Raw genomic sequence first — 25,661 nt, 5'->3', positions numbered from 1 at the left:
CTTCATCCCATCTGCATTGTAAAATGTGATCTCAGGAACAACTGGAGACTCCAGAAAAGTTCAATCGTGACGTCTTTACAGCTTCAAACACCTAACTATGGATAAAAAAGAGAAAACCCGTTTCTTTTCTTTCAGCTGTCAAATAGTATCTCGTTTATCCCACACATTGTGAATGCAGCAGTAGTCCGGTAGACAGGACAACATGGCTGCTGCTGCGGGCCGATACTACGGAGAAGGTGGCAGAGCGACGAAAAGACAGAAAACTGAGGACGGAGGAATGACAACGGTGAGAGCTTTTTTCGTACCTTGACAGTTTGAACTTTATTATGTCAAAATGTCCTATGTTGAACTTTTCTAAGAGGCGATGTTAGCTTGACAAAGTAGTGCTTATCTCGCCGCTAGTTTAAATGAAAAAGCTAACTAGCTAGTTTAGTTAACCGAAGCAGATCAGTTATCGTTAACGCTAGTTTGGTCAGGTTTAGACAGAAAAACGTTAAAGTGGTCACCGAGTTTACATAAATATCTAAATAAATAGCTACTCATCAGTACGTAACAACCTGTATGTGTACGGATAGAAAACGTGTTGTTGTTCATCATAAGATGTGCAAACGAACACAAAAATGTGTCGTTTCTTCATGTCAGCGTTTAACGTTAACGTCCATGACGTTAGCTACTAACGCTAATCTTCAGCGCAGTATATTTTGTGACCCACTGACAGGGGCTACTTTATTTACTCATCTCCAGCGGTTTCCTACTCCATCACCTTATCACCAGCGGTGGAAGTATTATATTACCCCACAAGCATCATCTTGTGCGTTTCATTTTCAGGAGAGCTACGATGACCCTCACAAACCGCTGCCCTCCCCGGTGGTGCACATCAGGGGGTTGGTTGACGGTATAATGGAGGCTGACCTGGTGGAGGCCCTGCAGGAGTTCGGGGCCATCAGGTAATATCAGAGCACCTAAGACCCCGTATGTCTAACGTGCGCACAGTACTCACTGTATGCTTCTGTGCCGTCATTCTCATGCTGCCGATCTCATGTCGCCTGTGAACATTCATAATAACGTCATGAAGAAACTCACAGGCAGCACCGTCCCGACCCACTGTCACCTTATCAATCTGGTATTACTGTGGTTAAGACAGTCAGAAATGAAGGAGGACTGCTGGAATCCATTATTCACTTGCTTGTCAGTTCTTGGTTTGTTCTTCAATTTCTCTGTAAAGTGTCTTGGTTTCTAGTCTTTTAGATGTTTGATTATTTTCACCAGCCACTATTCGACTTATCTGCGCTGTTCCATGCTGGGCACATAACATTACACACGACTTATCTGAGCTTGTCTGTTGAAAACAGCTGCCTTTTGTTTTATATGAGGACTTTGGTGATTGCAGTGAAACTCAAAGCCAAAACACTGAGCTAAAAAAGGTTTAGAGCTGCAAATTTGAATGTAAATTCTTATTAACTCCTTAATATTATTGGGTATTCCTTGTTACAGTATTAATATGAAAATTATCCCATAATACTGGTGTAAATGTAGGTAGTTATTGGCAACATCAGTGTAATTGCAAGTTCAGCCAAGTTGCCAAAAATATTAAACATTTATAATCGATGCTTTTATTAATGAAGCATGGTTCAGTCATCCAGCCTAAAGGTCCTGTAATTTTCTTCTTCGATGATCTATTCACAGTTATGTAGTTATGATGCCCAAGAAGCGCCAGGCCCTGGTGGAGTATGAGGACATGAATGGCTCCTGCAATGCTGTTACATATGCCGCAGAGAACCAAGTATACATCGCAGGCCATCCTGCCTTCATCAATTACTCCACTAGCCAGAAGATCTCTCGGCCAGGAGACTCAGATGACACCCGCAGCGTCAACAATGTGCTGCTGCTCACAATCATAAATCCCATCTATCCTATCACCACGGTAACGTAAATATAAAAGCAAGACGTGTGCATATCACAGCCATTCAGAGTGTCACATCCGAGTCATTCATTAGGTCACTATGTTAAGTGTTGTCTTTGATTGTGCGATATGAACCATGATTGAAACTGGCTTTAAGAAAATAAAAGCATTTGATTATTTTATTTTGCTGCTGTTTGGCTACAGGTATTAGTGCCAATCAGTGTCGATTCTTCCCCAACTGCGTTTCATTGTGAGGACCAGTGATACAAATATTGTAGCATACAGAGTAAAGGTGGGAATCTTTGGCAAACTCACAGTTTGATTTCGATACTTGGTGCCACAGTTTGATTCAGAATCAATTTTTGATTCAAAATGATTCTTGACTCTATAAAAAGAAAGGGGGTAACTATATTCTGGCTCTTAAACCAGCGCACTGTATGCTGAACCATTGACTCTTCTCCTTTGCCCTGTGAGCTGCAAATGAACCATAACTGACAGTTAAATTAACTTGCCTTGATGAGGATCACTGTCTGACTAACAGAAAAAGGCATAAAATATTCTTCTCACAACTACAGTGAATTTCCTTTCCACCTTGATCTTACTCAATTCTTTATAGAAATTGCAAAAATCTGGCCATTTGGATAACAGTCATCAAAGCATTTAAACATGATATGTGTGTTGTTGTATAAATGTGCTGACTACATCAATCCTACTATATAAATATATCTGTGTGCTTCCATAGGATGTGCTCTACACCATTTGTAACAACTGTGGTCCTGTACAGAGGATTGTCATCTTCAGAAAGAATGGTGTCCAGGCCATGGTTGAATATCCTTTTTTTTTAAAAAGTACCTTGTTTTAATTGTCCATGTTCCTCTACATTTGTAAACGCTATGATTGTATAACAAGCTTATGTTTAATCATACTTGGGCCCTTGGAAATCTTCTTATAATCAGACCTCTCCTTAACTCATTGCTTCCACATTTGATTCGGTCCAAAGTGCCCAGAGGGCTAAAGCCTCTCTGAATGGGGCAGACATCTATTCTGGCTGTTGTACTCTAAAGATCGAATATGCCAAGGTGAGTGTATGGCAACATCTAATCAAGCTTTGTACATGGAAAATTAACATCAGATGTTAGTGATAGGAAACTAGTTTTGATTTTATTTTTTTGCAATCCTATCCACAGCCAGCACGCCTTAATGTCTTCAAGAACGACCAAGACACATGGGACTACACAAACCCCAACCTGAGTGGCCAAGGTAAAATGAAGTCCCCAACCCTTCCTTTCCCCATTTTCTTCCTCTTCTCCTCTCATGCCACTGTATGGGATGGTTAGGGTTCTCTGCCTCCGGGCGTATTGCCTTTGATCACAGATGAGTGGGTTCTTCACCATGCTGCTCAACTCAGTGTTCATAGGCAGTATTCCTGTGATGCCTTCACAGTCTTCATGCATTTTCTCGCCACACAGCAGGCACAAAGTAAGGGCATGAGGAGCAACCTCAAGGGCAGCCGACCTCAATAACAGGCTCATGCATGTGAAAGGCCCAACGCACCCGGCACGGTAGCATATGCAGGCGCACCATTCCTCACATAGATTCACATTCCCTGTAGAGCATGCCACAGCTGCACAACCTCACGTCCCTGCTCACTCCAATCCAGTAAACACTAGAGACTATCACACCTGTTAGCATTCTTTCAAACATAGTGGAGATTTTTATCACAGTTTAAATTAGACATTGCACTAGACAGCTGGGTTGACTCAAGAGACCGCTAGACACACCTCTGATTAAAGGTCCCATGAAATGAGATCTGAAATGTGTTGTAAACGTATTTCTGGTTGAAGGTTTAACTTAAGGATGGCAGGGCCTGGGTTTGAGGTTAGGTGGAGCATAAACAGCAGAATGAACACTATCAGTAGTTGTCACTGTGTTGTCAAGGATTCAACACACAACTGTGGTGTTTGGTGTTAACATTACTGCTGATGTTGGATGGCATCTCAGTCTGTGATCACATTGTTATTAGATGGATGATTCTGGATACGATGAGCTATTTAAGAAATGACAGAAAGGAAGAGGGTGTGGTTTTGGTATAAAATAGGTTAAATGCAGTTTGGTATATTCTGTGTTGATGGTGGAACGAAAGATATGGGGCAGATTTCATGGGACCTTTAATGTGAGATTTATAATACAAACACACCTTCATTGTAGCTTTCAAATCAGTTGTTTTGAGACTCACTCGTGGACTTTGTAGGAGACCAGATAAAGTTCTTTGTAAAGGTTTTAATTATTGAATGTGTTTTCTTGATATAATGTGTTTAAAAATCAATGTCACTACGTTCCTGAAAACTCCATGAAAGGAACTTCATCAGCCACTTGGCACATTGTAGTGACAGAGAGGCCAACTGTTAGGTAATCAGAATTCAGGGTAGCTGGGAAAAATATGAAGCAAAATATCATGTGCTAGGAACCTGATAGAGAAGATGATACCGCAGTTCATAATATTACACATTTGCTTTTGATTCTGTGTGGTCAGCAATAGAATTTTGCTGGTGTATTCAACCTCACTACAGACAAATACTTTACATTAGTGTAGCTGTGTGGAGGAACTTTGTTGTTTTATTTTTTTTGCCAGACACTGTAAAGCTTTAATTAATTCTCTTGTACACAACCAGTGCGAAAACATGTACATTCCAAGTTTCATGCAGGTGCAGTGAACATCTTGTCCGCTCAAGACATTTTTTGATATTGTAGTTTGTGCTGCCTTACAAACCAGAGGTACTCCTTGTGTCCTCACTGTGCAAACTCATACAGATTTATGTCAACCCTCTAAGCAGACACATGCTGCAAAGATGCAGTGGCTTCTACAGCTACAGCACCCACAGCCACAACTAGTGTAAATCAGCTGTGGCATACATCGGACACAGTGGGGCAACAAACACCGGAACACAACCTCAACTCAGTACTTCCTTATTCCAAGTCCATCATCACCCCTATCTCCACCACCTGACATGGGAATCCATTTTATTTTTGGTGGTGGACAGTAGCCACCATTTCAGTTTGAGGGACAGAAATACTCCAAGGCCATGCAAACAGACACCTTGCATATCCACCACAGACTGATGATAGATTGATAAGCATCTACTACTACCTCTTTACCAGTACAGCACATCTGCAGAGCCCTGAGGAGTCACCACTTTTGACACAACACATTGATGATGAGGGCGGGAGTCAGGTGTGTGGTCGTTGTGGCCACGTCTCCTAGCCCTTGGGATGTGCCTGCCATAACACAACCACAGGGAGCAACAGAGGAGTTTTCAGACACACTCAGCCCGACCAGGGAACAGATGACACCACATACTGGGGCAGTAAACAAAAAAAAGAGGCCATTCTCTTTCTCAGATGCTAATTCCGCTCATCTCTACCGTCCTGTGCCGAACACAACATGACAACACATCGAGCTGAATATCCACGGCAACACACAGAACTGTACCGCCATGACAGCACATCGTCACGCAGATATTCCAGATGACTTATTGTCAAGCACTAGATGCCTTTTCACTTTGCAAGTGGCTGACAGCTATTAAACCAAATAAGCGAGCATCATGTGAACGGCCATTTTTTTTACATGAGAAGAAATATCCACAGGGGGGCCTATGAAGACACAAGCATCAAACACCTATCAAGCATATAAGCACAGAGGCAAACAGATTAAAATCCTTTCCCAAAGCTTTCTACATTTATGGACTCTGGTGTTCTGTTTTTTTCCCTGTGCCTTCCTTCCCATTTCCCTCCTTCTCTCTGTGCTGTTCTTGTGTTGTTTCTGCGTTATTTCATTTACCCTTTTTTTTTTTTTTTTTTTTTGCACTGGCCCATAGTGATGCCTTTAACGCCTCCCGTGTGATGCAGGTTTGGCTCAGTGTGTCTGTGGACTGACAGCCCACTCTCAAATGGTGCAAATGTCCTGCTTTGTGGTCAGAGCACGGTAAGCCGGAAATGAGCCTCTAATAGCAACTTTCAAAACAAACTCGCAGCAAGTCAAAACCAAGCATGGACCTGTGGATGTACTTTTCTCTCTGGTGGTGGGGATGCAAGGAAGGAAAGAAGAAAGACTGAAGAGGGAGAATGAGTTGAGGCTGGAGTCAGAGGTTGGCGGGTAGCATCCTTGCTGAAGACTGCCCCCTACCTGCCCACTGTGTCCCATGCTCCATGTGTGGTGCTGTAAGTACTTGAAAGAAATGAATGAATAATCTGATTTTATGGTTAAAAGTTAAAAATGTTATTTTGAAACTATACCAACTTGTAGTTGTCTTAAATTTTTGAGCCATCATGTTAACGCCACAATTTCGTTGTAGCAGGCCCATAGTAACACCAGTAAACAAGAGACTTTAGAAATGTAATTGACAAGCTGAAGTTATTTGGCAACCTTCTATTCAAAATTATTGTTAAAATATTCTAAGAGTTTGTCTGATTATACAACCTTTTGTTAGGTTACCAAGCACCTTAGTTTTGAGGGGAATGAGTGGCAGAAAATTCTTAACGTTGATTTCTAACTTAACTTTGATTTAGTTCTGTTAAGGGAAAGTGTTTGCTGTACATGGATTTTACTGTGTTGGAGCAGTGGCAGCTGTAGCAGTAGCAGTTAATATGGTTAAATGTAGGCTTTTGTTTTACAGATGTGGAGTTTGGTTTTGGTGCTGTTTGTTTTTATTTGATTTTAGTATTGTTCTTATGTTGCTGTCATACCTGGTAGTGACACATTATAGTGATGAACTCTAACCTCAGGAGGTTTTGTTTACTCAAGTCAGTCATAAATTAAGGGTTATTTTTCTGTTAACTTTATGTTGAACTAATATTTTACAATTTGTTATATCACATTATCTATTTACTACAAAATCATATGCGGAAGCATTGCTTGGAATTAAAGTCCCCATATGGTGACTAGTCCCATTAGTCTTCTATACTTGTATTGCCTATTGGTTTGTGTTTTTAGTGACACAATTAGCAAAGTGAGATTCAAGGCAAATTATAAGCAGCCACTGATTTAGTATGATTAACTTTACACTTGTTTTAGTGTGATACATTGCACTGTTCATGACAGTTAAGACAGTCTCTCAGTGGTCATAGCACAACGTGTACATTCAGTGTCTATGCACATCATAAATATTCTGCAGATAAATATTTTGGTTAAAGTTAAGGTAGGATTTAGGATAGTGAAACTATATCATGTAACAGAATAATTCTGTTTCACCAAACAGATGTGAAGTAAATTTGGGTGTTACTAAGAAAATGTGATTGCTGACAGGTCCCTATTTCTGGACAATACTTAACCTGATGGAGTGTAATATTATAGTAGTGCACATCTGTGACACTGCATTAATCAATAATGTTACCTTGATTGTGGCAGGGCAGCATCTTCTAAAGGACGTTCAAGCCTAGATGTTGCATCATAAAAACCTTTGATTAATTTGATAATTTTTAATGGTCTCATACTCACAGACAGCCTCACTACCTACAGGTTAGACTGGATTATATAGCCTTATTTTAAATTTCACTGCTGATTATAGTCAGCAATAAAGTATGTACACAGTATTCTTAACCAGAAATTAAATATTCAACGAAAAAATAGCCCAATTTTGAATGACAAAAATTAATGCTGGGTTCACAATTGCTAAGAGTAGATTGTTGATCTGCTAAACTTCACATCAACAATCTACAAAAACAGGTAGATGCTGGGGCAGAGAATTCACCCTGGGCTTTGTGGGATAGCTTATGGATAATGTCAGTACTTACTTTTTTCTTGATTAATTTAAGCCAGTCTACAATTATGTTTTAATTTTTTCCTTTTTACGATGTAATCTAGTCCAAATGCTTGATGTCCTTTCACTTCTGATGTTATACCTGTGTCTAATCCTGGTTTGTATAAACTGTTAAGTTCTCATAGTTTCCAATAAAACATGTTTAGACTGCAGGTGTTGCTCGTAGCACTGATGCATCTTTTAATCTCCGATCCTCTATTTGAATGTTTCTGTTTCATATCATGTTCTAGGATTTAAAGAAATGTCTTAATACATCGTTGCCAAATTTATACTTTTTTCATGTTAATTTGGATTTGACGTGTGTATATGTGTACCTGCACAGATGCTGATGGTGAAGGCAATTGGAACAATTCACAAGGTGTGTGTGCGTGTGTGTGTGTGTGCGTGTGCGTGTGTGTGTATTTGTACTAGGATGTCAGATATAGGAGGTCTTTAGAAATGCTTGAAAGCTATCTTTCAAAATCACTGTTGAAAATCTCCATTATGTCACTTAATAGATTAGAAAAATAGAGCCTGCAGACTTTTTCTTTTAACACTTTGGATGTCAGTACCCTCTGTTGCATGTCAATCACAGCCTTGTCCCCTAGCACATAGTAGCCTGTGTAATTTAACTGTTTGATAGGCAACTTTTATTTTACCATTTTAGATCCCAATGGAAATCCCAACAAACGCCAAAGGCAGCCTGCTCTTCTGGGAGATCACCCACCTGATTATGGTAAATATTCAACAAAGAAAGTGGTCTTACATTTAGATGAATAGATCAATTTCCATACTGTATCTGTATCTGGTATGACTTTTTTCTCTCTAATTAAGGTGGCCCTCAAGGAGGTTATCATGGTTACAATGACGACAGCTACGGCCCCCCTCCACCGCACCGCATGGGGCCAAGCATGGGTGGGCGTGGTCGGGGGAGCCAGCGCTATGGCCCTGGATATGGACCACCACCCCCTGAGTACGGTCCTCATGCTGACTCCCCAGTTCTTATGGTATATGGCCTGGAGCCCTCCAAGATCAATGCTGACAAGGTCTTCAACATCTTCTGCCTATATGGCAATGTAGAGAGAGTGAGTAAAATGAAGCTAACCAAACATTCTTCAAAGCATTACTTATTACTTATTGATGGTCGTATCCTCCTTTACTTTCAAAGAAATAAAATTGAACTCATTTATTTAACTGATTACTGAAGTTGGAGTGCTCATTGAAGTGATGAGTGAAGTTAGTATAAGCATCAACAATTTGACATGATTTTGTTTGTGTGTAGTCAGCTGGATGCTTTTCTTTTTCAGGTTAAGTTCATGAAGAGTAAGCCCGGGGCAGCAATGGTGGAGATGGGAGATTGCTACTCTGTGGACAGGGCCATCACTCACCTTAACAACAACTTCCTTTTCGGACAGAAACTCAACGTTTGGTAAGAAGAGCTGTCTATAATATTACAAAATATTTGCACAGGTTATTAAAAAATGTTTTTAAAATCCTCAACAACAAAGATTATGCTGAGTGCGGTATACAGAAATATAACCTCTGGCTGTCTTTCCTTGGCAGTGTGTCCAAGCAGCAGGCTATTGTGCCAGGACAGTGTTACCAGTTAGAGGACAACACCAGCAGCTTCAAAGATTTCCACGGATCCCGCAACAACCGCTTCACCTCCCCAGAGCAGGCGGCTAAAAACCGAATCCAGCACCCCAGCAACGTCCTGCACTTCTTTAACGCTCAGCCCGACATTTCTGCAGAGATCTTCAATCAGGTAAAGAAAGCTGCCAGGGGCCTATCTGTGAAAGGTAGATTTTCCTCAAACTACCCTCTCAAAGTTTCACTGAAACTGGTCTCTCCCTCCAGGTCTGTGAAGAACTGGGAATTAAGAGCACCACGAGTGTGAAGCTTTTCACTGGAAAGAGTGAGTAATGAGTTACAGATTCTGTCCTCTAGAGTTCAGAGTGAAGTAATGAGTGGGAAGACAAATTATATAAAAATACAAAATGCCCAACCAAAACATTTCTACAAACTCACAGTAGAGGGATGGGCGTGGGGTATATATACAAGTCTGTATGCGTCTGTTTGTACACCTTACAGTTCCTGCTTTATATGCAGCATGATGCCAGTTGTCAACAAAGCATTGCATTTGTCTTTGTACGGATCAGCATGACAAGTAGGGCTGTTCGATTATGGCAAAAAATCATAATCATGAATATTTTGATCAATATTGAGATCACGATTATTCAGCTCGATTTCTCATTGACTTTGGAAAAAAACAGAAAAAAATGATATCAAAACAAAAAGGCGCTGTGTCTGTGTAGTTGTTCCTGTTATACACGATATAAGTTGAAGATATCTGAGCGTGATACTGATATCGTTAGATTGTTTTTGTAGGGAGACTGAATTTTGTTGTGAAACAGAACGCTGCACAATAATCGTTTTCCCTCTATTATCTTGTTTTCATAATTGTTGGAGGCCAAAATCGTAATGGAAAATAAAATGTAATTAATTGCACAGCCATAATGACAAATAACCAAAGCAAACCTGAGCCCTTGTCTAAATGCAAGGTGTTAACTACTAATTAGATCATTTAAAAATAGGATACCGTTAATTAATGTCTCGTGTATAAAACTGGAGTTTTAGCAGAATAAATATTCTTCACTTTTTTACCACATGAATGCCAATTCAATGTTAGAAAAAAGGTTGTTTCTCAGTTTACTCGATTTTGAGTTAGAACTGCATTACATACATCCCAGCTGGTTTTAGATTATGTGTTGTAGATTACATTGTACATACTAAGTGGCTGCTGTGGAACACATTTCTCCGAATCATAAATGACAGTGTTAATCCAGTGTTAAATATTTATTGTGTTATGTTTATATGGTATACATTAAAATAACATATGGCCATCCTGCTCTCTAAATATCAGCATAGGCCATTGAAAAACCCATATCGGTAGACCACTCATAGAGATCTCTGTTTAGTTCAATGCATTAACCGTAGTATTGAGTATTATTTATTATGCTAATCTAATCAGTGGTCTTGCGTTGCACAAAAGGTGAGCGAAGTTCATCTGGACTTCTGGAGTGGGAATCCATCAATGATGCCATGGAGGCTCTAGCTATGATGAACCATTACCAGATGAAAAACCCTAGTAAGTACTCAACATGGTCTGGCTACCACAGTTTTTACTATATATTGTACATTTTACAGCTTTCATAATGTCTTTTACCTTTTATCTTTAAAATGTATTTATTTATTTTTTTTTTTACAGGTGGGCCTTACCCTTACACACTGAAGCTGTGTTTCTCAACCACACACCATGCCAACTAAATATTTTCCCCTCGTTATTTGTAATGTTATGTGTCTTTGCATAGTATACCGCAGTTCTTTTGTCTTATCCCATTAAAAACTCAATCAGTATTGACAAAAACTAGGATTGATGTGCGTGAGAACATGTTACTTAAACTATTGTTTTGTATGATTTAATTTACTTCTACCGTGTTCAATCAATTGTTTATTTTGTATGTTCACAACATTAGATTTGAAAAATTCCCCACTACCCTGAAATAACATTTAAACATGGGCCTCTGTTTTTTGATTTTTAAATAAAGTGAACAGTAACTATTATGTGAATACTGATTTAACCAGTGTTCACATCTTCAGAGATGGCGTGTGTTGTATCTCTTCATTTCTTCGCTCTTGACAGAGAAACATCAGGTCTATTCATGGAGAAAATAGTGGTTTGCTTGGCCAGTTCTTACAAAGACAAAAAAAAAGTTTTGTGGGTCAAAGAGTCACACTGAAATCTCTGTTCTATTGGCTTGTACTGAAGTTGTTGTATTTTGATACCTACAGTATAAAAGATTATCATTATAAAGAATAAAGGATAGCAGACATGGAGGACATGGTTGTCTGTAAAAAGCGTTATGAGCCACTATCAAGATTTCAGTGACAACTGTCTTAGTATAAATACTGTGAATAATACTTTAACTAGGATTATTAATTTATCAGTTATGGTTTCCACATATCAAATAACATGAGATCTTGGCCTGGATCAGAGGATCAGACAGAGGCCACATCCACACACTGGTTGGTAATGTAATTACATGTATTCAGACCTGTGCTGCGTCACTTTTCAGTATTAATGTTTGTATTGAGAAGTGCTGGGCTGAATAAAATGCTATATTGCCCCTAATGAACCTTTCACTTAGATATTCACCTTAATATTTGAATTATTCAGTATTAAGCAATGCGTTATTAGCATCACTGGAGATAGGTGCTTAAATTTAATACCCACGGACACTACATATTGTGTTCTTGTAACATCTCATATACAGTCTTCATAGGGGTTAAAGGTTATATTTCAAGTATCACATTTTCTTCGTTGAAGCCTGAGCACAGCACAGTAGTGTGTTACGCAGGCGGTAACGTCCAGAATCACAGTTTTCCTTAAGCTATATTTGCATTACACACATTTTTCCTGCTCGACCAACGGACAGTAAAGGTTAAGTACACAAATGGATATCCCCTTCTAACTATGCTAAATGTAAACATATTTTAGATGTTACTAATGCTAGTAAATCAAGTTGGAGTTGGATAGCCTGCAAATTTCCCGTTTAATCGCAGCCTGGCTCGTCTTACTTATGTGCGCCTCAAAGACAAAAACTACAACTCCCTTGTTCAGTCGAGACCGTCGCGTAGGTGTTTCCGGTGTCTTATAACATTTTACTTCCTTCCACACAGACCGACACGAACAAATCGAGAAAGAAGACGTTGCTAACTTTTAAATGCTGTCGTCAACAGTCGCGTTTCGAGGTTAGTTTTCGTTTAATTTCCATCGTAAAATCCGCGGCATGTGTCGAGTCGTGTCGGAGAACTGAAGAATTGTTGGAAAAACGTAGACCGTAACGTGTAGGCCTCCGAAGAAAGTTTGGTCGAGGGCCTGTAAACAACATGTCCTCCGCCTCGCAGTCTTCCTCTAGACGGCAATGGTGCTACCTCTGCGATCTGCCCAAGATGCCCTGGGCCATGCTGTGGGAGTTCAGCGAGGCTGTGTGCCGGGGATGTGTCAACTACGATGGGGCAGACCGAATAGAGCTCCTCATTGAAACTGCCAGGCAACTGAAGAGCACGCACGGAGTTTTAGACGGCAGGTCCCCCGGTCCACAGCAGAGCAAACCAAGCTCGTCTGGGCCCATTGAAGCAGGGCGGCAGCATGGGGAGCGCATAGACAGGGGGAGGGGTGAGTATGGGGTGTCTTCTCGCCTCCCCAATGGCCTGCACAGAGCTGAAGATGTGGCCTTGTCAGAGGGCAGCCGACAGAGCCCAAATACTCGTCGGGCTATAGCTGGGGCAGTCCCTAGTCTGCATGGCACCATATCCCATGCCTTGATAGCTCAGGGGTTGGTAGCAGCCCCTCATGGGCTTTTAGCCCCGTTATCAGGCTCCAGGGCTGGGGCCACACCTATTGCAGTTTCAGCTGGCCCCATAATGGGGGATGCTGGCAGAAGGCAGGCTGTGTCCCTGGGTGTGGGAGCGAGCACCTCTACTCTGGTGGGCATAGATCCTGCAGTGTGGAGGAACAATGAAGTGATGTCCGAACTGAATGAGATTTCTCGTAACAGGGTTGAAGGCTGGCCAAACCGTCCCAAAGCAGTCCGGGATGTGCTTGTAGCTCTCAGCAGCTGTGTCCCCTTTAATGTGCGTTTCAGGAAAGACCATAATCTGATGGGTCGAGTTCTGGCCTTCGATGCCAGCACAACCCCAGAGTTTGAGCTCAAGGTGTTTGTGGAGTATCCTGCCGGGTCTGGAATGATCTTCTCAGGAGTCCCAGACCTGGTCAGGCAGATGTTCCGTGATTCGGCCAAAGATGCAGGTAAAGCAGTGAACTCTGGGCTACGATATGTGGAGTATGAGAAGCGGCAAGGCACAGGAGACTGGCGTGGGCTGTCTGAGCTGTTGAATGATGGTGTGCGTATGTTTAAAGAGCCCCCAATCCCAGAGGTTCTACCACAGCCAGATGCAGTGTTGCCAATGGCAACTGCTGGACGCCCTATACAAACGAAGAGCACAACTCGACGCCGCAAGGCTTCTCCAGGCTCTGAGAATGGAGAGAGCGAAGGGAGGCCTGATCATCCAGCAAGAGAGCCCTGGCCCCGAGGTGCTTACTCTGGCATGGAACCTCTTCCTGGCATGGCCACCCCTCAAGAGGGCCCACCCCGTTTACACAGCCAGCCCTCACCCATCTCAGCACTCATGGGAGTTGCAGACAGTCTGAGCTCCACCCAGATGGCCAGAGATAGCCCCAGCATGTCTACAGCCCACTCCTCCTCAGCCGGGCGTCCCACCAGCAGCAGCCCCTCCACTGCCTCCACCTCAGTCTCCCAGGCATCCATGGGGCAGGGTTTAAGTGCGGTGGGGCCGAGCAGCAACACCAATGCTGGGGAGTCCTCAAGCAGTGCTCAGGGCACCCTGCTCTGCTGCACCCTCTGCAGAGAGCGCTTGGAGGACACTCATTTTGTCCAGTGTCCCTCAGTCCCGCACCACAAGTTCTGCTTTCCCTGTACCCGAGGATTCATCCGCAGCCAAGGTCAAGGAGGTGAGGTGTACTGCCCCAGTGGAGAGCGCTGTCCCCTGGCTGGATCCACTGTGCCTTGGGCCTTCATGCAGGGAGAGATCTCAACCATCCTGGCCGGAGACGGAGATGTGACGGTAAAGAAAGAGAGCGACCCTTGACGTCTCCATCCTTTTGTGGTGAATGGTAAGATGGTGAGAAATCCTGCATTTTTATTGACCAGCATCTTGCTTTTACTAGTGAATACAGGGGCAGGTATCCCGAGAAGGTTGGTTTGGATGTGACCATTCAGTAATTGGCTTTAACATTCAGTTTGGAAAAAAACTAAAAAATAAAACGATGCAAAACCAAAAAAAACCTAAAACAATAAAGTGCATGATCTAAAGTAGAAAAGAAAATTAGAGTTACGAATGAATCTGTGATATCAACAATGGATATGTGTTTGTTTTGATGCTGTTTTCTTTTTTTCAGCTGCTTGGTTTGAAATTACACAGCAATAGAATAGATTTGTAAAGCAGTTCCATTGTTTTTAGGCGATATTTTAAACTTCACGCTCCCACAGTTGCACACAAACATCAGCAATGATAATCCGTCAATGTCATCTCCTAAACTATACAGCAGAATGTACACAAGTTTTAAAAGTTTGGCAGGAGTGAAGAATAATAAAAATGTATTAATAATGATAATTTAAAAATAAGTAACTTATTTAGATAATGATAATAATATCTAAACAACAGCCACAGCTAATTATCACAATGTTTATTACACAAAATACACTGAGCTACACAGGCTCCTCAGGGCTAAATGTGCCTTCTGGTGGCACTGCACTGTTAGATAAAGGAAACTCAGTGTCACAGTGACTGTAGGAGCATTAGCAGTGTAAATAAATATTGAAACATCTTTTTATCATTTGTGTGCCGTAAAAAAAAAAAAAACGATATCTGTTGACTTTATTCATCAGCTAGTTGACACTGGAAATACTCTCTCCATTCCATCCTTTGTTTACGTTTGCATTTTAACACACAGACTAGAACACTGCACTATTGCAACTCACATTTAAATTGACAGAAAAGTGTAGAACTCTGCCATATATAGACATTTTGATGAAATGATAAATTGATTAATCGATGGACAGAAAATTAATCAGTAACTTTTCTGATAATCGATTATTTAGTTAAGCAATTTTTCTGAACAAAATACCAGACATGATCTAGTTCCAGCTTAAAACATGTGAGTTTTACTTCTTTTGGCCTGACAAAACAACTTTTTTGAAAACATCTTATAGACCAAATGTTTGAATGATTAATTGTGGAGGATGCTTATTTAGAGGGAAATGTTAAATCTGTCATTAAAAGCTGTTTCAAGAATTTAAAAAATGAAGTGACAAAGAAAAATAAAAAATACAAACAGTTGAGGTGTCATTTTCACTAACTTGAGTGTTCGTGTGTGAAAACCTCAGGTCATGATCTCAGCTCTGATTTCTGTGATATAAGGTCATCAACTAAACTGTATTTTATTTGCTGTAGAGCAACTGGTAGTTGTCACAACAATTTATCATTGAAGCAGGTTTAAAAGAAAAATGCCATTTGCTGTTTTCCTTAGATGTCTATGATATTAAGCTGAATATCTTTAGCCCTTGTTGCATGGACAAAACAAGACATTTGAATATGTCAGTGTGGGTATTTTCTGACATCCAATTGACCAACTAACTAAAAAACTAGAAAATAACAGGCAGAGTTATCAATAACAAAAGAATAACTGTTCGCTGCAGCCCTCATGTACACCACATTTAAAGACTACATATTCTACATCCCCAAAAAATATATCCTGTTTACACTCGTGCCAGAGCTTGTTCTGATATTTTCATATCCTATTTTTATATAATGCTCCTCAGGCAACTAAAATCAAATGCAACAAAACCACAGCTCAGTTGGAAAAGAAAGCTGGAAATTGTTACTATACTGTTTCTTTATAATGTTCCCAAATCTTTACACATGCTTTTCTTCTTTTTCCACAGTGGATCAAACACTTTGAAAGCACTTCCCTATTATCTCAAGCAGAGGTCCTCTTTGGCTGCAGTTCATCATTTGTGCCTCTGAGAACAGAATAACTCTGAACCCCACGAGGACAGCTACACACACACACACACACACAGTTAAGTAAAGACTCACTCATGAGAAGAGGGACATGTCCGTCTGTCAGGGCTCGTCTCACCGGTTCAGGCTGAGCTACAGCATCATGACTGAATGTTGAGTCCCAACCACATTTTCTCCCTCTCTCCTCTGTCCAGTGCAGCGGAGGCCTCTCGTCAGGCCTCGACTCAAAGCCCAGGATTGAAAGCACATGCTTGTTTTAAGAATGACAATCTATTTTGTCTTTCATTTGTGTTTTTGTTTTATATGTTGTATACTGTCCTATACAGATGGGTGACAGCGATTATTGATAGGTGGTTTAACAGGATCATGCAATTCTCTGAAAAACAAATGAATGTTCAAAAATGTGGCAAAACCATTGGGTCCTTAAAGCCAAGGATTGAAAAAAAAAAAAAAATGTAATCCCACAATATGTCTCTTAGGTATTCTCCTTATATTGTATGTCAAAAATGTGAATTTACTTTCAATATGGCTATGTAATTTCTATTTTTGATACAATACAAATTTATATGTATTTGTTTATAGTGATAAGAAGACCAAAGATGGCTTCATGCGCAATGTAATTTTATTGTATTGTAGCTGTGTATGCTGTATTCACTGATAACCTTGGCATCAGTCACTAATTTGTTCATCTATCACAGAGGTAAGCTTGTTTTGTCTATTTACTTTTTGACTTGTATGTATGGTAAGATAATTAGCACCACAATCTTCAATGGTTAACCCACATACTCATGTGATCTTAACAGGTCAATTCTAAAATAAATTACAAAATAGTTAGCGGTTGTAGCTGGTTTCTTTTGCTACTGGTTTGAATCAGTTGAAGCTAAAAATGTGCGGCACATTATTGAAACGTTAGGATTTTTTTTAAATAAAACTTTATTTGATAAATATTTTTGAAAAAGGAAAAACCCACACCAGGTACTATAAAAGCCTTTGAAAATGTAAATGTGTCAATATGAACAGAATTATTGATTTGCCTTGAACCACAGTTAACCACTCCTGTAAACACACTGCTCATGAGCGCCAAAGTGTGTAAAGTGCAAGATTAATTTGAAAGTCATCAGCCACTGTGAATATAACCATGCATGGCGTGATTAAGAAATTACTGTAACATCGTAAACACAACAACCAGACCCACAGATAGCTAAGTAAGCTAATATCAGACAACCTTGTAAACATGTAATTTATGCATAAAATAGTGGTGTAAATCCTTAGTTTCTTTACATGTGGTTACATTTATAATCTTGTTCACACCACTTATTTGATTAAAGATGAGCAGGTGTGCGAGTGATCATCTATCAGACGTCTCCTGCAACATCACAGTGGTTCAAATGGGGCACCCATTGTCTCCCAGGGCCTCCTGAGCTCCCTTCAGAGTCTCCTGCTTCACACACTTCCAGTAGCCAGAGAAGCCGTTCTGAGGCTGCACCTGAGGACAGAACAGCGTCAGTCGCACTTAACAGTTCACACCTCAGTTCACTATGACATTCAAAGGGGACACAAACTACGTCACAAAGGGCCATGTAATGAATAACAGGTCTGTATTAGAAGTGTGTCCACAGTTTTTTGTTCTCCAATTTCAACAGCAGTCAGACTGTTCTTAATGAAATAACTTCAAATCTAAAAAAAGATCCGGATGGATGAACTCACCTTCAGGCCTCGAAGCACTCTGTCTTTCATCACACCGATGAATTCCTTATGGCTCAGACAGTTGTCTCCATCCATGTCAAAGAGTTTAAATACGGTGTCCAGCACGTTCTCAGACAGGTCGTGGCCCGTGGCGATTTTCACAGCTCGCTTAAACTGGGCTACAGTCACAAGAAGGGGAAATGTCATAGGCTGCATATAGTGTTAAGAGGAAATTATCCTCACTAGAATAACAGTTTTACCCATTCCAACAGGACGGTTCGCTCCAGTGACCATTTTCATTGAAAAGGCAAAATCCTCCAGGTTGTTGGTGAACAGACAGAAGACTTTGAACTCATCGAATGTGATGCTCTGCAAGACAAAATAAGTCACTTGATTTGTGGTATTTTCATAGCATTTCTGTCTCATCTGACTGCAGCAGAGGAGAGGCAGAGTCTTTGTACCTGGCCAGCCGGGATCCGCTTCCTCATGTTTTCCCAATAGACTTCATTGTCTTCTTCGTTGGTGTAGTGGAGCAGCCACTCTGCAAAGTCTTCTCTTCGCATGGTGTCCATACCTTTGGAGAACTGCAGGAACTCCATCTCCTGGACTTCAGCCTGCAGGTCCTCCATGAACCTGAAGGACACACATTGTTTACTAGAGTTCTGAGGTTTGTGAGAAGGAAAATGGTCACAACAATATGACCTTGTCACTTACAAGAGAACATGACAAATATACAGTATCTAAAAATGAATCCATTCTTTACAATTACGTTTCAAAACAGATAAAACACTTCACACATCTTGTGAGGCGGGTGTGTAGGAGCAGGATGAATGCTTCTGAAGTAGCTATTAAAAATCCCCTCACAATGTCCAACTTGCCATAAATAAACAATTTATTTGCAACGTTGCAAATAAATTGTTATTGCAAGTTAGATGTCACAATTAAAATGAGTCAAATAAAAAGTGAAAGTGAGGGTTAAAGATTCCTGTTTTTAAAACTTCCATTTAATTTATTGAATGTGACATTACTGTAAATATAATAGTAATGAACTTTATTTATAGAGCACTTTTCATAAAAGAGATGTAGCTCCGAGGGCTTTACAATAAAAAGTAGTACAATAAAACAAGGATGAATAGAAAGATAATGTAAAGTCAATATAAATAAATAGATTTTCAGCTGTTTAAAAATGTTCAGAGCCCACATCTCTTAAAGCTCTTGGTAGGGTATACCATTGTTTTGGAGCATAGTTTAAAGAAAAAAACTGTGCTGCCTATTTTCTTGTGTATTTAAAAGCCTGGCAGTAGAAGGATGTTAAGGATTATTTAACAACAGAGTCCGCAATGTAAACTGACCCCAAACCCGTTCAAGAGCTTTATAGAAAAGTAAAAGAACCTTGAAATCTATCTAAATATAGATGATGTAGTTCAGAGCCTGACTTTATACAACAGTAAATTCTGGATTCATACACGGCAAAATGATAATTGTACATCAGTTTACTGTTTCTGTTCTGGACCAACCACAGAGTTTGTTTTTATTCAAGGCAACAAACCTTGGAGTTTTCATTCACTTGTAAATTTAATCATCTACAACACAGTAAGCTACTGTAACATTGTAATGCTGGAAAGCATAATGTACAGTGTATCATTAAACCAGATTTCACACTACTGTAACAGATTCAATGCATTGTAACATTTTGACATTAAAAAAAGGAAAGAAATCACATTTCTCTCTCCAGTTGTGCCAGAATTAGCAGCTACATTATGTCTTGATGCTGTTCAGCAGGGTAATGTCATTAAAACTTGGAGAAATGCTTGCAAACACATGATGCATTGAGTCAGTGACTGTGTGGTTACTAATGAGCTGTCTGTACAGGCCTGAGCATGTGATGTAGTGTTTTACACTTTGTCTGTCAGGACATAAAGTGTAAGAACTTAGTGAGTCTGTTTTTAGCTCGTTAGATTGAGAGTTTTTCACGTTGAAATTCTTGTGACAAATGAACCAGAGTCATTTTAGCATTCAAAAGGAGTGATGGAACAACAACTGAGTAATGTTTATGTCTATTGTCTAGTGCTGGTTCGTACTGACATCATTATCACAGTCACTGAAAAGCATGAGGAGAAGCTGTTTCTCATTGCAGATGGTGGATGGCGATTAGATAAGATTCTTGAAATGTGAAAAATATATTCCATATATCAATAATGTGGTAGGATCACTGACAGCAGCAGCTGAGTGTGGGACTGTAGAGGCCATTTCCTTACCTTTGGAACTCCTGATACTGCAACTTGTTTTCTCCTTTACTCCCAAAGAAGTAGGCCTGTAGTGTCGTGTTCACACCTTCTCCTTTCTCTTCTGGTTTCTGTAAACATCATGTATCGTGTATTGTTACCATTAAAACCGGATGGCCAGACATTATACTGTATTAGTGACAAAATCATCATAAACGGTCCTTTTAGAAGAATGTGAAATACCCACCTCTGTGCTGTCCTTAGGAATTCTCATTTTACTTTTCCCAATGATTTTCTTCAGCTTCATTAGCAAAAACAAAAACAAAAAAAAATCAAATTATTGTTAACATCCAATCAGAGAAAATAAAAATGATTTTCTGCGCTGAATTTATTTATTTTTTTTTTTAATATCTTCTCTGAACTAAAAGGAGTATGTCACTGATCAAACCAGAGATACGACCTTCATTTAAGTCACACACACACACAACAGAAACTGGAGCAGATGAGAACTCATGCACTTCTAATCTTTTACTGAATGCTTTAGACCTGTGCACCAAGTCACAACATGAGAATACTACACAAGTTGCATAACGTGCCATCATGCAGTCTACTAGTCTAGACCTGATCTAGACTAAACACACTGGAGGTCTTCTCGTCATCACAGTCCGGTACAAAGAGACACAAAAATTGCGAGTGACCTTAAATAAATGGATTAAACGGAGGAGCTGACTCAGGCTGCAAACGCATGACAGATGGAAAGTGCAGCTCTCCCTCACCTTCACACGGCTCCATGTCTCCATACTTACAACTTTAGTAGCATCACAGCTTGAGGCAGCATTAAAAGTGGCAATATTTTGAAATTTAAGTGCACACACAGACATGTGAACAAACAGAATCATAGTGCTCTCTGTATAATATATCCCATGACTATGGAGCTTACATATGAAACAATCTGTGTTATGATCAATATTTATTCTGTTATTTCTGATAAATAATCCAGACATGTCAGAGCTCTTACCTTGAGAAATTCCTTTTTGTCCACTTGCTCATTGCCGTCAACATCGAGCATTTTGAAAGCTATATGAAATCCTGTGCGCGGCTCTGCAACAGCATAGCATTGTCAGTTTTCTGAACTTTAACTGTATACAGATAACTTCAAAAGAATCAATACACTTGGTTAGTGGGGTAACACCAAAGAAAAAAACATCAACAGCTGTTGTCTAGCTCCACTCGAAATGTGCAAGTGTGCAAAGCTTCAACAAAGTAAAATCAGTATTCTTACTGAAGCACAACCACACAAGGAAACACATGCAAAGCCATTCAGCACATTATTACTGAGAGTCAGGGAATCTCTTATAAGGCCCAGGAAGGTTTGGGAATCTACAAGCAACTTACTGGTAAGGATAGTGAGCAGGAACAGGTACTCTGTGTAGGATATCAAACCTGCAAGATAAAAAGAAATGCATGTGAAATTAGAGTTTAGAAATTCGACGACCAACAAATGTTCTGACTGATATTGAAAAAGAAATCATGTGCAAGCAGAGAGATGTGTATTTTTCCTATTAAGGTCACACAGTTTTTCACGACACATCCAAACGTCTTGGATGCAGTTGCGTTGGAAAGTGTCCCTTCAGAAGATTATCCTGCAAAATGCTCTTGCTCATCATCATCACAATTTATTGATCATCCTAACATTTCGGTCTCTCTTGACCTTCTTACACTTCTTACACCCATGACCTTGAATAGATAATGCTCCAGCCTTCTTGTGTGTCCAGGTGAGGGACAATTATTCTCCCGTGACTTTCAACCATTGACAGTGATTCACACGGATAAAATTCAAGGAGAAACAAAATCCACCCCACCCCAAATTTCATCTGAGACACACTCTAATGTCAAGTGTGACCTCAAGTCAGTCACAACTGAATCAAGACACTGTGTGAACACATCTGGATACAGGATATTAGGTCTGAAGCTCCTGTGTATTAAGTGTACTCTGATGACAGATTAGTAACTCACCCTGGTCTCCTAAGGTTCTGAACAGATCATTACCAGACCGAGCTTTAGAGGCAGAGGCCAGCATCCTATTAACGTCCTGCAAAGACACCAGGAAGAAGCAGACGACAGCGCCATTAGCCCAAACTAATGACTGTGCTCAACATGTGCAGTTTGAAATGAACTTATTTTCACACTGTAAAAGGGACATGTAAATATACCTCTGTTGTTAGAATTCTCTTCTGCAGCTTTCCTGCACAAGAAGAAACAGAAAACAACATCAAGGCCAGCATTATGTGTGAATTTATTTCATGCATCTTGGTTTTATAGATCTGAATGTCTGCATGGTTCAACAAAGCTGCATTCAATTAACTTTTGAGCCAGATACTTCCTACGACCAGCTGATACCATAACCAATCAATAACAAACAGCTTCTGATGAAGACCCAAGGAAAAGAAATCACCATGATTATACATTTGTAAGGCGAGTACACCTACAGTGTTTACATTTCCAGTGTTTACTGTATTCCTCTACATAATTTTGTTTGCAATGTCTGTAAACATGTAAAAAAGAAAAAAAAGCATTTGTTAAAAATATTCTATAGATCTATAAAATAATCTTTAGTTACCATCAATACAGTAAAAGGCATTGATGTATACATTAGGTTACATCTGTAAGTGATATTTCATGAACTCTGATCCCGGCACAAACATGTTGATTTTATCACGTTTTGCTGGTCTAATGATGTTAAAAATGAGCCCATATGCTTTGTGATTCAACATTTTCATATTGCCACTCATCTATTGCTGCTGGCAACCTCATTTTTAATCAACATGACATATTTTTTATTCAATTTGGCCGATCAGTTAGATTTTTAAGCCTTGGTGCTTTCACATTAGCACTGTGTAGCTACAGGCTCCAGCCTTTCTCTCTGGTCTATGGGTTCACCTATTAACACATGTATCAATGTCTTTACTGGTAACCTTGACTTTCCTCCATCTTTTTCTATTTTAATAAACTTACAATTAACCTTATTATGACCCTCTGGTGTATAACATGTATCTATAATATTTCCACTCTGTCATTAGAAATGTGAGACTAGATTCAGACTGCAGGCTGTCACTGTATGGAGGGTGTGAAGTCAGTGCAGCTCACGGTCCACATTCTCCAGCATGACGGAGAACAGGAAGTCTCTGGGCGTCATGTAGGGCTCCTGTTCGTAGACCATGGAGGCGAACTTGATGAAACGTCTCTTTCTGGCGGACAGCTGAGGAGCTGGAGCTTCCTGGGCCAGAACAGGGGACAGAAACATCACTGTAAAGAGCTGCACCATCTGCATTCAAACAGCAGTCCACTCTGCATGGTGTGTCAGTGAGCGACGGCTGGGGGGCGTTATTGTTGATACAAACTCAGCTGAGTATTATAGTATTATATTCCTTTTTTCAACATTTCTCCGCAGCTATGACTAATATTTTGAAACTTAGTGCTGTCTATGTAAACTGACGGACATGTGAAACGTTCACGGATCACAGCCGTGTGTCTGTTTCGACGACAGAAACTTGTTCGTACTCACCCTCTGCTCTTCTGCGTGAACGGCGAATGGCAATGTCCTGTTGTTTGCGTGATATCGGTAATAACAGAAAAGCCCAGTTCCTATAACAGAGCCCACAACACCGGGACCGACAACCCGGCGCAGAGCCAAACTCCTCAGAGCCCGAGGGCTCCTCAACACGTTCCTCAACACAGCAGCGACCTTTCCCCAGCTGGCCATTTTCAGGAAGCTAGCACGAACTCTAAGGCTTCCGTAGCTGCGTATGTAGCCAGAGCCCCGCCCTCAGGTGCAGAACGACAGGTCATGTGACGGTCTCAGAGTAGACAAACGTGAGACACCCCAGTCCGCGTAAACTGTTCCCTCCTTGCCTCTGTTCCTCGACCCCCTCCCAACCGAGACGATGTAAGAAGAGACGTCAGACGTCCTTTTCTCTGAACCGTCATCTGATGCGACGTCCGTTTCTGATGACGTTTGCATAACTGCATCACAGCTGGATCAGCTGTCACACAGATGTTAGAACTCTGAGGAGACTTTTCACTGTTTGGTGTTTGTATTTGCTCACATACACACTGTCCCAATAATAACACAGCAGTGTTTTATGAGTCTTTGTTGAAACTGTTTGACAAACATATGCACATTTATTTAAAAAACTGTATATGAAACATTTTAATTCATTGATTATCCTATTTGCCTCAATTTTTTATGTTCGGTTTGTAAATTCAATATGTAATAATCCAGGTTACAATTATGTTTTATAATTTATAGCAAATCATAATGTTTCCGGGAAAGTGTATTAGATGAGTATATCTCACATCAAACTATACAGTTTCTGGAAATGACCACACACAAGCAAAATGTGGTTATTTCTGAAAGAATCAGACTCTCCCCATCACAGAATATATTCTCAATGATACAGATTCAATGGGGAAATAAGTGATCATGAGGAGAAAAATGTTTGTAATTAATGGGTTTTGGTTGTTTTATTAATCAGACATAGAGCCACTGTTTATGATTTGATGTCGAATCTGAAAAACAGATAACATCTAAAACTCATCTGGTAATGTTGTGATGCAGTTTCAGATCAGGTTGATCAGCTGCAGCAACCTTCCTTCTGTGAAGGATGTCTAGTGGATCCTCGCTCATGGCTCCTTGGAGCAGTGATGAGAGGCTTTGGGATGACCTTCAAGATGGATGACCAACACAATTTCCCGGTCAGGCGATGATCAAGGATCAATATGAGATCAATATGAGATGTTTCCACACTGTTCTTCTTAATATATCCATGATACCACCACAGCTGTGTAGCAAAAAAATCTGAGGACTAAGAACAGCTGTAGGCTATATACTGTTAATATGTTGATAGTAGCAACATAAGTAATTGTGATACCCATTATAATCCAGAATCAGCGATACCTGCGTAATGAGGACAGAGAGAGAGAGAGAGATAGAGGAGAAGCACAAACTAGGGGAGAGAGAAAATATAAGTTAATGACATGACATGACGTAGTATGATATAAATGCAAAGAGAGAGAGAAAGGGTTCAATGCACCATGGGAGTCACCCCAGCAGTCTAGGCCTATAGCAGTATAACTAAGGGATGGTTCAGGACTCACCTGAGCCAGCCATAACTATAAGCTTCATGAAAGAGGACAGTTTGAAGCCTGATTTTAAATGTAGAGAGGGTGTCTGCTTCCTGATCCCAGACTGGGAACTGGTTCCACAAGAGAGGAGCCTGATAACTGAAGGCTCTGCCTCCCATTCTACTCTTAGAAACTCCAGGAACCACAAGTAGACCTGCATTTTGAGAGCGAGAGGGTGTACTGTTGGGATAATAGGGAACT

The 25,661-nt window shown here is 40.4% G+C and overlaps 3 protein-coding genes across 5 annotated transcripts; 2 read left to right on the top strand and 1 right to left on the bottom strand.

Annotated features, from left to right (window-relative positions):
• Nucleotides 1-164: 164 nt before the first annotated feature.
• hnrnpl (heterogeneous nuclear ribonucleoprotein L) lies at nucleotides 165-11,359 on the top strand. Of its 2 annotated transcripts, XM_087177015.1 has the most exons (14): nucleotides 165-286; nucleotides 829-947; nucleotides 1,687-1,924; nucleotides 2,646-2,733; nucleotides 2,888-2,982; nucleotides 3,091-3,163; nucleotides 8,042-8,077; nucleotides 8,366-8,434; nucleotides 8,533-8,783; nucleotides 9,006-9,127; nucleotides 9,262-9,463; nucleotides 9,556-9,613; nucleotides 10,751-10,846; nucleotides 10,967-11,359. In XM_087177015.1, exons 1-14 carry the CDS (start codon nucleotides 203-205, stop codon nucleotides 11,023-11,025), a joined length of 1,590 nt encoding a protein of 529 aa, XP_087033141.1. In that variant the 5' UTR covers nucleotides 165-202; the 3' UTR covers nucleotides 11,026-11,359. The 2 variants fall into 2 exon arrangements, with proteins under 2 accessions (XP_087033141.1, XP_087033142.1); XM_087177016.1 differs by lacking the exon at nucleotides 8,042-8,077 and having other exon boundaries at nucleotides 166-286.
• A 1,050-nt stretch (nucleotides 11,360-12,409) lies between these two features.
• On the top strand, nucleotides 12,410-17,199 carry LOC111663510 (interferon regulatory factor 2-binding protein 1-like). Of its 2 annotated transcripts, none has more exons than XM_023417714.2 (2): nucleotides 12,410-14,455; nucleotides 16,287-17,199. In XM_023417714.2, the coding sequence occupies exon 1, from the start codon at nucleotides 12,649-12,651 to the stop codon at nucleotides 14,428-14,430; it is 1,782 nt and encodes a 593-aa protein (XP_023273482.1). In that variant the 5' UTR covers nucleotides 12,410-12,648; the 3' UTR covers nucleotides 14,431-14,455; nucleotides 16,287-17,199. The 2 variants fall into 2 exon arrangements, with proteins under 2 accessions (XP_023273482.1, XP_023273485.1); XM_023417717.2 differs by having other exon boundaries at nucleotides 12,410-14,463.
• micu2 (mitochondrial calcium uptake 2) lies at nucleotides 16,970-24,208 on the bottom strand. Its single transcript, XM_023417720.2, has 12 exons — nucleotides 23,842-24,208; nucleotides 23,424-23,553; nucleotides 22,490-22,521; nucleotides 22,293-22,368; nucleotides 21,672-21,719; nucleotides 21,295-21,377; nucleotides 20,524-20,577; nucleotides 20,310-20,407; nucleotides 18,513-18,684; nucleotides 18,312-18,420; nucleotides 18,073-18,230; nucleotides 16,970-17,851 (listed from the first exon to the last, which is right to left on the bottom strand). The coding sequence occupies exons 1-12, from the start codon at nucleotides 24,037-24,039 to the stop codon at nucleotides 17,750-17,752; spliced, it is 1,260 nt and encodes a 419-aa protein (XP_023273488.1). The 5' UTR covers nucleotides 24,040-24,208; the 3' UTR covers nucleotides 16,970-17,749.
• Between the last annotated feature and the right edge of the window lie 1,453 nt (nucleotides 24,209-25,661).

The sequence above is a fragment of the Seriola lalandi genome, unplaced genomic scaffold (assembly GCF_002814215.2).
Source record: "Seriola lalandi dorsalis isolate HSWRI2012SDOR001 ecotype SW California unplaced genomic scaffold, Sedor1 jcf7180002054577, whole genome shotgun sequence".
NCBI lineage: Eukaryota > Metazoa > Chordata > Actinopteri > Carangiformes > Carangidae > Seriola > Seriola lalandi.
The sequence above is the reverse complement of the archived record's forward strand: the minus strand, read 5'-3'. Positions and strand labels throughout refer to the sequence as shown.